The sequence below is a fragment of the Nyctibius grandis genome, chromosome Z (assembly GCF_013368605.1).
Source record: "Nyctibius grandis isolate bNycGra1 chromosome Z, bNycGra1.pri, whole genome shotgun sequence".
Taxonomy (NCBI): Eukaryota; Metazoa; Chordata; class Aves; order Nyctibiiformes; family Nyctibiidae; genus Nyctibius; species Nyctibius grandis.
The window spans coordinates 56,289,435-56,304,706 of NC_090695.1; the positions used below are offsets into that span (position 1 = coordinate 56,289,435).

The 15,272-nt window shown below is 42.7% G+C and overlaps 1 protein-coding gene across 2 annotated transcripts in view; it reads right to left on the reverse strand.

Annotated features, from left to right (window-relative positions):
- Positions 1–14,557, reverse strand: part of MAN2A1 (mannosidase alpha class 2A member 1) — a 146,875-nt gene extending 132,318 nt beyond the window's left edge. For both annotated transcript variants that reach the window (XM_068422413.1, XM_068422414.1), the window contains exons 1-2: positions 14,094–14,557; positions 1,640–1,900 (exon numbers count right to left, since the gene is read on the reverse strand). In XM_068422413.1, the coding sequence (XP_068278514.1) occupies positions 1,640–1,900; positions 14,094–14,228 (396 nt within the window). In that variant the 5' untranslated portion in view covers positions 14,229–14,557. The remainder of the gene's footprint in view (positions 1–1,639; positions 1,901–14,093) is intronic.
- Between the last annotated feature and the right edge of the window lie 715 nt (positions 14,558–15,272).

Sequence of the window (15,272 nt, forward strand, 5' to 3'; positions counted from 1 at the left end):
TTCTAATATGTGTACTTATTCATCTTAAGTCCACTGTCATTCTCCTGCAATAGAAATACTTTTACTTCTAGAATGAGAAAGCTGGACTTCAAAATTTAATCTTTGCTTTAGAGTACTATGAATATTTATAGTACTCTCACAAGACTCCCAAAAACAGTACAGATCACAAACTTCACACAGTATTCTCAGTGCTCCTGAAACACTCCATTAAAACTGAATATATAAGAGTCTATGAACTCACAAGCATCACCAGAAAGCAAAATAAATTCAACTTGAAGTGTCGGACTTCAAAAACTTCAACCTCCCCAGTTCATGCTCACCAGTCAATATGGTATATCACAGAATCACAAAATCACAGAACATTAGGGATTGGAAGGGACCTCGAAAGATCATCTAGTCCAATCCCCCTGCCGCAGCAGGATTGCCTAGACCATATCACACAGGAACGCGTCCAGGAGGGTTTTGAATGTCTCCAGAGAAGGAGACTCCACAACCTCTCTGGGCAGCCTGTTCCAGTGTTCGGTTACCCTCACTGTAAAGAAGTTTTTCCTCATATTTATGTGGAACCTTCTGTGTTCCAGCTTGCACCCATTGCCCCTTGTCCTGTCAAGGGATGTCACTGAGAAGAGCCTGGCTCCATCCTCATGACACTTGCCCTTTACGTATTTATAAACATTAATGAGGTCACCCCTCAGTCTCCTCCAAGATAAAGAGACACAGCTCCCTCAGCCTCTCCTCGTAAGGGAGATGTTCCACTCCCTTAATCATCTTCGTGGCTCTGCGCTGGACTCTCTCTAGCAGTTCCCTGGCCTTCTTGAACTGAGGGGCCCAGAACTGGACACAATATTCCAGATGCGGCCTCACCAGGGCAGAGTAGAGGGGGAGGAGAACCTCTCTCGACCTGCTAACCACACCCCTTCTAATACACCCCAGGATGCCATTGGCCTTCTTGGCCACAAGGGCACACTGCTGGCTCATGGTCATCCTGCTGTCCACTAGGACCCCCAAGTCCCTTTCCCCTACGCTGGTCTCCAACAGCTCTTTCTGTTCCAAGAGTTCCTCCTTTCTGATCAAAGTGCCTGTACAAACTGGAGACACACAAGAATGCTGAAATACCGAAATGGCATTCAGAAGGGAACACATTACCTGAGACTTTTTTTAAATTATTAGTTCTTGAACATTTTTACCTCCCCATCAAGACCCAACTACACATATATGCCTAAAATGTAAAACCTATTTAAATCAAGACTATACACTATTTACAATTTATTTGTCACCAATTTTAGAACAATTTGGGGAAACTGAAAGAGAGTCTCAAATTCCTTCCAAAGAACTTCTCATAGTACTGGACAATAATCTGAGTATAATCACTGGTTTTTGTTTGGGTTTTTTTTTTAAGAACTTTTAAGCTTTCTGGAATGTTGGCTCTTCATAATCACTATTTAATTTCTAGACAGTTTTAAAAAGGTGAAAATGAACAGTTTTATAACATCTGTTAAACACAACACTCACTGGAACAATTCTATTATGTCTTAGATTCGGAGCTTACTACCAAGCTTGTACCAGTAATTAGATGTTTTCAGAATTAAAAGGTAATGACAGCTAGAACTCCAGAAGAGTAAGACAGATATCTGCTTACCTGTACACCTGAATCATGACTTCCACTTTTTGAAGCAAACAAACAATCCTCAGAATCAACTGCAACCAAAACTGAGGCAGAAGGAAAGAGCTCAGAGACAGATCCTTGACTGAAGTTTATAGCCTCTGGACTTTTTTGACCATCCTTTACTGATTCACTCAGATTGATCACAGAATCCCGTATGTTTGAAATAATCTCATTATTTTCTGCCAACAGGCGTTCTAAATGATCTATTTTTTCTTGTAATATTGAAAGCTGGCCCTGCAAAAAAAAGTAAAGTTTAATTATTTCTCAGACCAACTCTTCACAGAATTTTAAAAAAATCTATTTCACAATAGTATATGATCACACAAAAAATAAAATAAATCTTTATTCTATATTTTATGTAAAGACAAGCTAATAAGAAACTAAACCAACATATGAAATCTTCTCCTTTCAGAATAAGGGGAAAGAGCAAAAGTTGTATTTACCACTATGAACTTGAATTCGCAGCACAAGATTTAATCAGTGACACAAAGATAGTCTCAAAAGGTCACACTGTTTCCAGTAACAATTATGCCAGCTTCAACTTTTTTCATGTCTTTCATAGATTTGCAAAAATCTCATCTTTTCATTTATTATCACATCAGAATATCAAAGAGAAAGCCATTTTTCAGAAGGCAGGCAGCCACATCATGATGGGATTAACAGGATGTATACATTTTAGATTTTTCCTGGACGTGTAAAACAGTATTTCAATAAACACTGAGTTTCTTATTTTCACTGATTTTGAGAGAGAAATGAACAAAAGCACTTAATGGGGCTAAAAGATCCCTCAACAGCCTGATCATAGCAATAAGCTGTGCAATTGGACCATTACAAACACCAAGTTAATCCTGTAAAAGACAGCTCAAACTGATAGCGCTTTCAGTCAGAACATCATATTCAGCTGCCAAACAGGATTTTGTAGATAATTCTACTGTGCACCGTAAGAGGAATGATATAGAGTAACATCAATGTGAATTGAAAGATGTCAACGCATCTCCCAAAGCAACTTGGAAGAAGAGACAGATACCACAAAGCAATTTAATAGCATCTAATCACTGTATTGTTGGAATACAGTAGGGAGCACAGCAGAACAAGATACATGGAAATGCTACTGCCCTCTCATGTACTAGCCACTCCTTCCAAATGATTTGAGGTATGCTTTTGTTCAGGCATGAATGTGTTAGCTCTTACAGAATCACGAAAGGCCAGATTATTCAACATGTTTTTAGGGATATTTCGTCTTAACAGTAATTTCATTCTTTCCTCAGACTGACTTCAACCTAACAATAATAAGAAAAGATAGAGAACAAAAGCCAGTCACTTCCTATTATTAAAGTTATGGTCAGACCCCAAAATACATAATGTATGATTAAGTTTTCTTCAAGAAGCTGTCATTACAACAAAACCCACTGCAGATTCAGGCATTTATATTTTACCCATTACATTCAACACAAATAACATTTATTCACTAGACAGCTACTCTGTGACCTATGATTTTAATGAGAAGTAAACTTTTTCCTAGCACCAATGCCTTATTTTCTAAGTAATATAGAATAATATTAGAAACAACATCTGTACACGACATTTTTTCCCCTTTGCCAATAATTCACTTGATGTCTTTGGATTTTCCTTTTAAGGGACAAATTGCTTTCCTCAATTACCACAAATACCAAGTTAATATCAACTTCTGTACTTAGGCTGTATTTTGCAAAGGATTAAGCCTCCTTTCTAAATTGTGATGTGTACTTTCTTTTAAATTCTGTTCACTTTAAGAAGTCTGCAGGAACAAAAAAAACCATTCCTTCCCAAGAGATACCAGTCAGCCTTTTGTATTCTACTACATTGCCATTCCTATAATTCTATCTTTATGGAAGTTCTTCGTAATTCTGCAGAAAATACATTCTAGTATTTTTTAACCTGTTGGTAAGTTTGTCCCCTCATTTTCTGGGCTGTTTAAAGTGCTGACCCACTGGCTTTTTTTTGTTTGTTTGTTTTTTTTTCCCTTAGATTTATACACCCTGGAAACAATAACGGGTTTTAAAACAGAACACAAGCAAAGAGTTATTGCTTCCAAAAAGACAAAAATATATTTTGAAAACGGAACCAGATTAAGCTAATTGAGACATAGGGCCAACATCCTAGAATCTGAACAGTTTAAAGACAAATACTAGAAACTTATAAAATAGATGAACTGAAAACAACAGGAAATCAATACTCAGATGGCAGGATACTGGAAACAAAAAAAAACCCTGTAGTCCCATGCCCTCTGGTGGCACCAAAGAAACAACCAGACTGAAATCTTTTAAATGCTACATTAAAAATGGTGTGTACACATTTCTGTGTAAAATTAGTATTTTCCCTTTCAACATCTGTGATATTTTAAAAGAAATAAATGTTTTTCTACTCGGAAAACTAATAGCCTATTATGCCATTCACGCTAGCATATACAAAATAATACTGATAGGGGCTTTACAGACTACCCAACATATGCTCTGATCTTTAGATTCCTAAGAAGCTAAAGTATAGCTGCCTTCTATACAAATTATTACCTCCTTCACTGCACATGACTACAGTTCAAAGTTACCAAGTGTGTAAGCAGCTAAAACGCTGTTCACCCATATCCCACCACTATATATGCTGCCTCTACAACTGTAAAATCAGACAACTGTTTAAAATTTATATTCTCATTCACATATGTTCCACAAATACTTTACCTCTTCCTGCAAGAAAAGAGTTTTATATTGCTTAGCAATAGCCTGTGAACTACCTGGTCACAGATTACACCACCAATCTCCCTTATGTCATCTAGCCAATTACAGCCTCTCCAGCAATGGCCACTAACTGACACAAAAAAAAAAAAAACACACAACATCAAAAAAAACGACCACATGCTTGTTTAGACTGATCCTTCCGTTGGCACATACTGCCAACCTCTAGCAGTCAGATATAAACCTCCAATTTGGAGGTCATGCCATATTTCATATCTCCAAGATGGGCATTTAACTTATTATGCTTTAAACCTTCAAATACCTACAATAACAAGTTCTACTGTTTCACTGTTTATTATGCGACAAAACACTTTTCATTGTAAACTAAGTTCCCTGCTTCCTGTGTCACAACAAACACTAATTTGTTCCCTGATCATCTTCAAACAACAATGATTTTCTATGTTGCTACATACTTCCAGCAATAATTTATTTTTAAACTGGAGGGTTCAAGCCTACCTAGGACTCTGAAGAGCAGTGATTATTAGAAGTCCGTTAAAGTATGTTACTTTAACTTTGGAGGTACATATTCTGTTATTTGGAGAAAGAAATCCTTACAAAGACTTCCCATTGGGGAACTTAACCGAGGAAGTTAATAAAGACAATCCTGCTTTCTTTTCTGAAGACCATGAGATGCATCTCACCTCTCTTCTAAAGCATTTAAACATGCCATGTACTAACTCGAGTGCAAAACATGAAATAAAAAGCTACAGTTAAGAACATATAACTATGACCTTATGCAGTACTCAAGTTCAAATCAACAGGCAAACAAATCTTTTGAGATTTAAAAAATGAAATCAATTTCTGTTGTGAAATGCATCAGCCATTAGAGATAACTTTAAGAAACAAGTGTCACAAACTAGACACAGATGCCAGTTTTCATTCAGTATGAAAACAGTTAATATCAGAAATCCATTCTCAAATTGAAAATTTCACATGGATACAAATTATGCAAATGCTAGGTCTCTTCACTGCATTCATCTTTTCTCCTTACTCATTTTAAATAAATAGGAGTAGACAATGCCCACAAGATTTTACTACTGAATACTATGTTAAAATATGAGCTGAACATGAAAAATATTGCATCTCTTCAAGACAATCAAATTAACATACGAAAATAAATGAAATTCAGTTTCAACATTTTTAGAGGAAGGCAACCAATGTACACTGCCCAACTTCAAATGTCAAGACCAACAGTACAAAACAAGTGAAGTTACTCCCATTTGGGGAGGAATAGGGGTGGAATTTCTTTTTTTTTTTTTTTTTTAATCTAAGCAGAGATGCACCAATTTTATCTTAACCAATTCTGTCTGAAATTTTGTAATCTACATGGCTTTGTAGACACTGGATAGCAAAATCTGGCTAGCTGCACAATCCATAAATGCCAGCAGACTTCCCCTGACTTTGCAGCATCAAGTCTTCTCAGAAAAGAATCAATCCTGATCCAAGACTTTGAGCCCTGCCTAACCACACAGAAAACTGGAGGTACGCTGCCTGGATGTCTTAGTCCAAGTGAACATCACTAAAGGATGCTCTGTTAATCTACATACTTGTTAACTGGTTGTATAGGCCAGGTGATTCACGTAACTTTACACTGCATTTCCTTACATTAAAACAAGTTTTTATAAATTTTGGTGTAAACTTCTTTCATTCATTTCTCTCTGCCTTCATATATTGATAAGATTGTCCAAATAAAAATTTTGTTTAAAAGCAAGAAAGGCAACCCTGCTGTTACTCCACAGTAAAACAACTATTTCTACAAGAACTGCAAAGTACCAACAAATCCAACAGTACCAAAAGTAGGTACAGCTGCACTGGTGGAAGAATGGCATCACATGAGCAGCACATCTGTTCACCATTCCCACAGTTACATCGTGTTGGACTTAAACAAAATCTTTCCATGTGAGGACAGCACAGATCAGCACACCCTCCTCCCATTTGGAACAAAAACTGTTCATATCTGCTAGCTGCACTGAGCAACCTGCCGCTACCACCACATGAACCAGCTACATGAATAGTTCCTTATGCTTCAGTCAGTCTGAACCCTTCAGCAGTTTACATGCCCCAAATACTCCAAAGCAGTCTGTTTTCCCACTGTCCTCTGCATGTCCTTTTCTGTTTGCTTCTGACACCAGTCTGATCTGCAGCAAGGACTCTCTCCAGAAAAGGAACATACTGCCATCCAGCACAAGGAGGGAATTCCAGTAACACAATGACAGATCAAGCTCCTTCGTTCAGGGGAAGTGAAGAACGGTCAGCTTCTCCCATCTAAGCGTGGTACATTGCAGAAAGGATATTACTTGCAACTTTCATTTCCTCACTGAACGTTCACTCCTTCTCGAAATGCAGTTGCTTTCAACAGGCCACTAACGATCATTTCATCAGGAAAAAGACAGTTAGCTCAAATAACTGGAGTATGACAGGCCCACAGATGAGGAAATCTCATGGCAACAGGCAGGCAGAGGAGAAATCCACATTAGAGACTTCTGAGGCTAGGTCAGCTGGAACTTGGTTATTTGTTTCCAGACTCAGCCAGCAACCACTAAGTGCTTGGTTCAAAACCAGCCAGAGCCCATTCATTCTCCTTCTTACCCACATGAACAAGCAGCAGACCACAAAGGAGCTGGCAGTGTCCTGCATAAGATGCTCTGGTGCACCGATGAGCTGTGGTGAAGAAAGCAGAGTACCGCAATAAACAGAGTTCTCTAGGGGATGTGGAATTCAATTAAGATCATTGCCTATAGAGATTTACTGCAGTGAGCAGTGAGGAAACTGGACTGAAAAAGTCTCATTTTCTGGCTGCACTGAATGGCAGTCACCTTAATCGTTTCTGCACCGGTCTTGTCAATATTTCCAAATGCATCTTCACAAATCGCACTGCAAGGTAGGACATAGAACAAAAAACCGAGCATACAATACATTGGTCAAAAGGACGAGTCAAGGTTTAAAGCCTTTATTAATCTGGGCAGAAGGCTTATGTGCATTGGTGATGATGTAAATTACCTAAGTAACCTTGTTAATAATTTCCTACCTTCAAAGTACCATTCAGAATAAGCTCACTTTACAAAGACACTTGATTCTTCTGAATTAACTAACTACAAAACAAAAGTCTGTTCTCTTAAAATAAAAAAAAGAGAAAGTTCTATTCCAAAGATGCAGAAGCCTGACAAATAGATTCTAAGAAGCCCATGGACTTCCACATTCTGTTTTACCAGAGGCAGCAATAACAGGAGTGTTTAATGTACTATTACCCTAGACCTAAGTTTCATGTAATTTACCAAGACAAAAATAAGGCATGCTGTTAGGGACTAATTTGACACCATTGTCAGTGATCTGAAGGCAAGGAGAAAGGAAAGGGAGAGGGAGACAAATCTAGAAATATTCCGTTTAAAGTCATTAATCTGAAAAATGTTCACTACTACTCTGGCTGATATGTTTCAGGTTCATTTCCTTTGATTCCCCACCCTATATTGAATCTTTATTTAAATAGCTAGCAGTACAAAACTGAAGCACTTATATGCATTAAGAGTATGAGCATTTTAATAATGTTTCTTTTTATTTGAACAAGTGAAAACTCAAAAATAACAAAAACCATGTGTTAAAGAAAAGGTCAAGTAAGACCAAACTAGGAAACTTTCTCTGTCCATTTAGTTTATGCAGTTTAAGTTAGGCATTGACTCCAATCAGCAGAAGGAAGTGCTCATTTATAGGTGTCACTACTTTCCTGAAAAATACATTTTGCACCGGATTTAAAGACTGTAATTGAAGGAGGCTATTAGCTTCTGCTTGACTGTTGCTTAGCCAAAACATTACACAAAATGTGCAAGTAATGAAGACATATACACTCTGTGAACATTAGGAAGCACAAAGAATTGTTACTGACCTGTAATTATGTTCACAAAGATGGCCCCTCCTCCTTTACAACATACTAGAAGCTCAGCAGAAATCCAAAATTTTCATTATTTTACACTCAAGATCATTCCCGTGACATTCAAAAGCTTTCAGATTGTGAACTTACTAAGTGTTGTTAATAGGGTTTTGTTTGTTTGTCTCTTCAACATGTTTCTTCAACATGTTTCAAATCCAGAAAAATTATGATGCCTTCTGCAGATTTCTTCACTCAACATTCAATCTCCTCTGATGTGAAACTCATAAGAATGCTATTAAGTCCCTAGGCCCACAATTTTTCAGTGCTCAAAAGTCAGAAAATGACAACTTCAAAATTATGTACAACCTTAATTGCCACTATTCTCTTTCTAGAGTAAAACAAACATTTCCTAAATACCTGATTGTGCTGCTTCCAATACTTCTGCATACAGAAGTCCTGTTCCTTGTTATACAACATACATCTGAAAGCTCTCAAATGAGCTCATAAAAATACACCAATTACTAAGAACATGCATCAACAAATCGTATGTATTTATAGTCCATGTAAGCCATTGATTCCAGCTACCTCACTACAGCAAGGCACCCAGCAAAACTCTAGCTGCAAAAGGTGTTTATAGTGTATCAGGAGCCATTTCAAAACAGGAAGCGTACAGACTCGCCAACCCTGGAGGGAGCTGAGGTTTGCACTGCACAGAATTGGGGCATGGTAACTACCCAGCATGAGCTGATACACTGCAGTTACAGCCACCCAATGGAGACTCAGGGCTGACTGAAGGTAGTGCTTCGTCACAGCAGGGGAAGTACTACCTCAGCAGTACTCCAGAGTAAAGTTCACAAGGCGTCTTTGTTCAAGACACAGATTCAGAGATCTGCTCATGTTCCTGCCATGTATTTGGTCCTAATTTCCTACTGTTACTGCTCCACCCTACTGTGATTCATATTTTGGCCAGGTGGTAACTAGTATCAAATTATTGGCAGGCTCAGATGAAATAACATGTTGCAACAATCACCACTCACACCATTTGTGCAGAAGTATTTGATGCATTGTGTAGATCCCTTGAAAGCATGAATCCAGTAAAGAAGCTTTAGCAGTACCACCAACAGCCAGGCCACTTAATGCTTTACTTGAAGGACACTGCAAAGCAAAGAACAAGCCAGCTGCTTTTAGAGGAACTGTACTTGTTCACCTCTGTTCAATGCAATGCAACTAGTGAGCCCATAAAAGCAGTTAACACACATGAGAAGATCAGAGCAAGCTTCAAATAATGGTGGACAAAGGCACGGGGGGTGGGGGGAGAAAACACAGAGGGGGCAAAGAGAGAGATCTTATTCAAATAACAATTGTTAGAAAAAAAAAGAAAACAGTAAGGATGGAAGTTGCTGTATGTTTGTGCTTTGCCTTTTAATAAAGTTTAAGGGAAAGACAAAGATAAAAAGGAGCAATCACTTGGTGCCATTCCAGTTATCAACCAGAATCATGGCAGACTTGAGTTCTAAAAATGTATTTCTAGACACAACTTTGTACACAGCAGGAAGGTATGTCCCATAAAAGCCAAAGCAAGCTGTGTGGAAGAGGTTAGAGGAAAAAGCTCATGTCCAAAGCATCACCTATCAGGTAGTGAGAGAGGATGCTGCATTGCTGTTTTGCCTTGCTCGGGTGTAAAATTCTCTAAAAGTGAACTTTCATGTGAGGACTAGACAAAGGCCATATATTTCTGAAGCAACATACTCTTACAAACAAATCTTCCATTTAATTTTTTTTTTAAATTGGATTTTTAATGTGTGCCATTCATGCTTAGGTGTGAATCTGGCAAAATTTAGAATCAAAAGAAATATTCCACAAGCTTCTGTAAATGAACAGCTTTTATGGATCTGTTCTAAGTCAAGGTAAAGTTAGTTGAGAAAACAAGCCATGTTAGACTAATGATTTTTTTCTATTTGGGTCCAAAATACAGAATAGATTAATGTGGGCTTATCAGTATTTGGTATTCATCTGTATACAGTAACACAGGTTCTTCAAGATAAGCTGCTTGTGGACTTATTCCACTTTAGACTTGATTTGTATATAGTTTTCATTTAGCAGTTATCAATTTAGCCCACAAATCACTTGCACCTGACACTCACTGCACAAGAGACGGCACAGGACTAACCATGACTCTGAATCTCCCTCTGCTGTACAGTCACACAAGGTTTCTCAGAGAATTCTGTGTTATTACAGACAAAACCAATATACTTAACTGTTTTTCCACTATATTCCACTGCAAGACTCTTACACAATGATCTGTACAACTGGTGCAATAATAATCTAAAAATGCACCTAAGGCTATTCCTCCACCTTGAGCTCCTCTCTGAGCAATGTTGTAACATTGTTCCTAGCCTGTCACAGGACACTAGGACACATCGTATCCTGAGACGTGTCCTGAGACAGCAGCATCCTATGGCTAGGAACAGGCTCAGAGAGAAAGACAGAGCTTGCAATATGGCCATCATATGAATAATATACACCTGACAACCAGGCAGGATCCATAAAGATATATGCAGGAATTACAGAGGAGAGGCCAGTAAGTCTTGATCTCCATGTACTATTGGTACCTCATCTTCCTAAAATTAACATGAACTTCAGTTCTATGGCAACATACAGATCTTCTGATATTATGATTTAAATGCACCACCAATGATGACAAGGCTATAAAACAGTTTAGCTCATGCTCTAGTATAGGTGCCACGATGCCACCTTACCATGGATAGGTGTGGATAACATTCACTGTAAAACTGACTACTGATGACAGCTTTTGCAAACCCAACACCTAAAATGACAGAATGCCACCACTGCTTGCCAAGGCTGACCACAGGTGCTCTTCAGCACAGCAGTGAAAGGCATTTACAAGTACTTGGTTAAAGAATATGTAAAGGCATTTGCCTATGGATATTCACCCATCTTGGGAGATCTTGTCCAAAAATTATTTCTGCAAGACATTTCTGTTGACATCCTTGAACGACTACCAGAACTCTCACACTCAAAAGCAAGCTCCGGAAGGACAACTCTTGGCTACACTGGCAGATAAACCTGAAAGAAGACAGGACCACAAGAGAGTCTGACACAAACTACCCTGAGACCATGCAAAGAGAAGGCACCTGGCCTGGAAGAAAAAGTGGAAATGAAAGTGGAGCTGCAATCCTAATCATTTATTTTACTACTGGTATGAGGTACCATAACACTTTAGGTGAATGCAGACGAACAGGCACTGACAGTTGAAAAATTGTGACTCTAATCCTAGCAGAAATTAAATAAAAAGCCTACATAGACAAACGTTCATAAGCTAAACATGGGACTGCTTCCAGACGTAGCCACTGCTCTCCTCTGAGCTTAGTGTAAGCCAGGTAGGTCAGGAAGAAGAAATTAATCAATATGTAACTTTCAGGACAGGAAAGGTGACGTATGTTGTTACCAGAACCACACAGAGGAACAGCAAAGATGAAAAACTAGCACATCGTCAGAACAGAAAGAGGTATGAAGTGAATCAATCCAATAACTTGTGAGAAAAAGTCTCAATTCCTTTTTCGAAGCAAAAAAAGTTCTGACCTTTGTCATCATGAAAAAGAACGCCTTCTTAAATCTACAGACAGACGATCTACTGCTGCCATAGCTTTTCACAAACAGAAACACAGCTTGAAGTTTCCACATCTGCGGCTAGTTTCACTTACAGTACATTTGAGTTCTGGCAACACTGCACTGACACAAACTTTTTGTCAGCTGAGGTAGGATTAAAGCTGTTCCTTTCAAATATTTTTGGTGGCTTCTATTCCACTCTTCATCTTTTGCATTTACTTTGAACTGCTGTGTTACAGGGCTCTGAAAGCATTTGCTAGGTGTCAGAGGTTTCCCAGTTGTAACAAAGTGAAAAATTTCTGCCCATAGGGCAGAAAAAGGAAATGACAAAGTCACATCAATTTCATCTGCAACTTCCTCAAAGGATAAAGCAGTAAGAAAGGAAAAGGTAACTGTTTACTCAAAGGAAGGACAAAACAGTGATAGGCAGAGGGTTCTACAGTGACAAACAGCAGCCTCACAGAAATTTAGATATGGAAAAGGCAAAAAGAGTAAACAGTGACAGACTGTTCTAGAAGACCAAGGGGAGGGAGAAGGACGGAAGGAGAAATGTTTGACTCTAGCTGATTAGATCACGTAGAAGGAAGAGGTGTAACAGCACATTAAGGTACTAAACTCTTGGTCACAAGAGATAAGACCATGTTACACTGCAGACCAGCATTACGCTGTAGAAATTCAACAGCAGGACACTGACAATGGAAAACATAACATGTCTAATAAATCTTCCCTGTTCACTCAAATATTTCAAACCAAAATCTAACATAAAGAAAAAACAGACCACCCATGTACAAGCTTTCCTGTTCTAATTTTTACCTGGATTAAACTCAACAGGTGGTATAAAGACCCATGAAGTGATTTCCTAATATAAGATACTGACCATACCACCAAAGCAGCACTTGTACTTAGCTGTTACAAATGTCACTACTCTCCCGTTGGAGTTATGTATTGAACAGACACAGCTGCTGCAGCCAGGCTTGTCTTGCTTTCTTCTCCTAAGCTTCTTTCGCATTCTCTTAGTTCCTGCAAAAAAACTGACCTCTGAACTGTAACTTGAAGGAATAAAGGCAGAACAGATTTGCACTCTTTCTTTACATTTAAGTCAAGGTTATCTTTACCGTTAACTAAATGGTATTAACTATTATCTTTGTATTAAACGAAAAATTAGTCATTCTATCAGAGATGTTACTTTTTAAATAAGCCTTTTGAGTTCTTCTATTCACTTGATGCCTCACTACTGTACTAAAAAACACTTTGTTTTGTTTCACAAAAAAATAAATACAGTGCAAGCATAAATAAGCTATAACTTTACTTTCTGTAATTTTTTTGTCTACCACTATAAGAAAACAAAGCTATTTATACACAGCAGTATTCTACGATTCTGCACAGCACACCACGTGCTCTCGGAAATACTTTTTTCTTGTCATGGTTAAAAATTCCTTATTAGAACACTGCCACAATACACAGCTTTTGAATTTCTCTCCAACACAGAAAACAAGGGAAAGTGAGGAACTAAAGAACTGCTTTGTATATGACCCTGCGGTGCAGCCAGGTATCAGCCAGTTGCAGCAACAAAGCAAGGCTCAGTAAAAAGGAAAACAGTAACATAATGTCAGCATTTCTATAAACCTACCTGTTGATGGCACAGCTAAGTTCTACCCCCGAGTTCTCAGCTTTCCCTGTCAGCTCCCACCCGTCCTCAGCACTGGTTTCCACAGCGCAGAATAAGCCCTGCACTCCCCCTTCTGCTGCCTGCCCCGCTCCGAGGCGGGCGGGCGGCCGGCTGCCGAAGCCGCAGCGCAGCCCCCAGCCTGTCCCGCCCGGGGCGAGCCCCTCGCCAGTCGCCCCTCCGCGCCGCCGCCTTGCCGGGCGGGTGGGCTGCGTGCGCCTCGCCCCTGCAGCCCTGGGCTGAGCCGTGCCGTGCGGAGCCGAGCCGAGCCGGCAGCAGCGCCGCCCCGAGGCGGCACCGCTCGTCCGCCGCCCCAATGGCCCGTCAGCCGCAGCACCTCGCCACCCCAGCCGGCCCGGAGTGGGGGAGCCGAGCTGCCGCGCCTCGGCGCTCCGGCACCCTCGGCAGGGAGGGGGCCCGGTGGCGGCACCACCGCCCTCCCCTCCACCTCCGCCCCGGCGGCCCGGGCGCTCGCCCACCCGCCGCCGCCCCGCTCACCTTGGGGAAGGTGCCCTCCCGCCGCGGGCTCTTCGGGTGGTCGAAGTGGCCGCGGTCCAGCATCAGGTAGAGGGAGAAGATCACCACGCAGAAGACCGCGCTGCCGAACACCGTGAACTGCCGGCTCAGCTTCATCTCCGCGGCCGCCCGGCCGGCCCCGCCGCCGTGCTCCTCCCGCCGCGGCCGGCGCTCCCGGGCCCCACTCACCGCCCTGCGCCCGGAGGGCAAAGTTCTCCCGCGGCGGCGGGCGGCGGGGACCCCAGGCGCCGCCGCCCCCGGCGCGGGGCAGCCCCAAGTCTTCTCCGGAGAAGTACGAGAAGTTGCCCCCCAACCTGCGCCCGCTGAGCCGGGGCGGAGAGCCCTGCCGAGACCCCGCCGCCGCGGCGAGAGGCGAGCCGAGAGTTTCCGGGAGCGGATCGGGTTCCCAGGCAGGCAGGCGCCCAGCGGGGAAGCAGCGGCGGCGGCAGCGCCGCGGGGCCGACAGTGCGCCGCTGCTCCCCCCTCCCTTCCTCCTCCTCCTCCTCCTCCTCCTCCGGCCGCCTCACCGCTCCTCCTCGTTGCCGGCAAGCGGCGCCGGAGTCTGGCACCGCCTCCCCCGCCCGGCGTCCGGAGAGAGCTGACGCGTCCAGAGAGAGCTGACGCGTCCAGAGAGAGCTGACGCGTCCGGAGAGCTGACGCCTTCGCAGCACCGCGAGCCAGCGCGCACACGCTCCGCGCCGAAGGTGCTCCCGCCCGCCCGCGCCGGTCCCCGCCGCCGCCGGAGCGCCGCGCTCCGCCCCCGCGCGCCCGGCCGGGTGGGCGGTGCCGCTCCCGTGGCACGCGCGCGGCACCGCCCCCACCGCCCCAGCGCCGGGGGTGGGGGACGCGCGCGGCGGCCGTTGGGGACGCCCGCCTGCGCCCTTCGGGGCCTGGCGGCGGGGGGAGCCGCGGTCGCCGCCCGTCTCTCTCGCCCGCTGGGCGGCCGTGAGGACAAGGGGCCCCGCTCCCGCCGGTCTGGCGCGGCAGGGCCGGCCCCGAGCTGCTTCCTACCGGGCGGCGCGGGAGAGCTGCCCCGCGGCGGCGGCCGCTCGGAGGCGCCGCGTGACGGTCTCCTCGCGCTCGCCGCCGCGGCGGCAGGCGATGTGTGGCAGCCTCCGCCGTGGGAAGTGAGGGGGCTGCCTTTGGCCTCCGCCGGCCTTC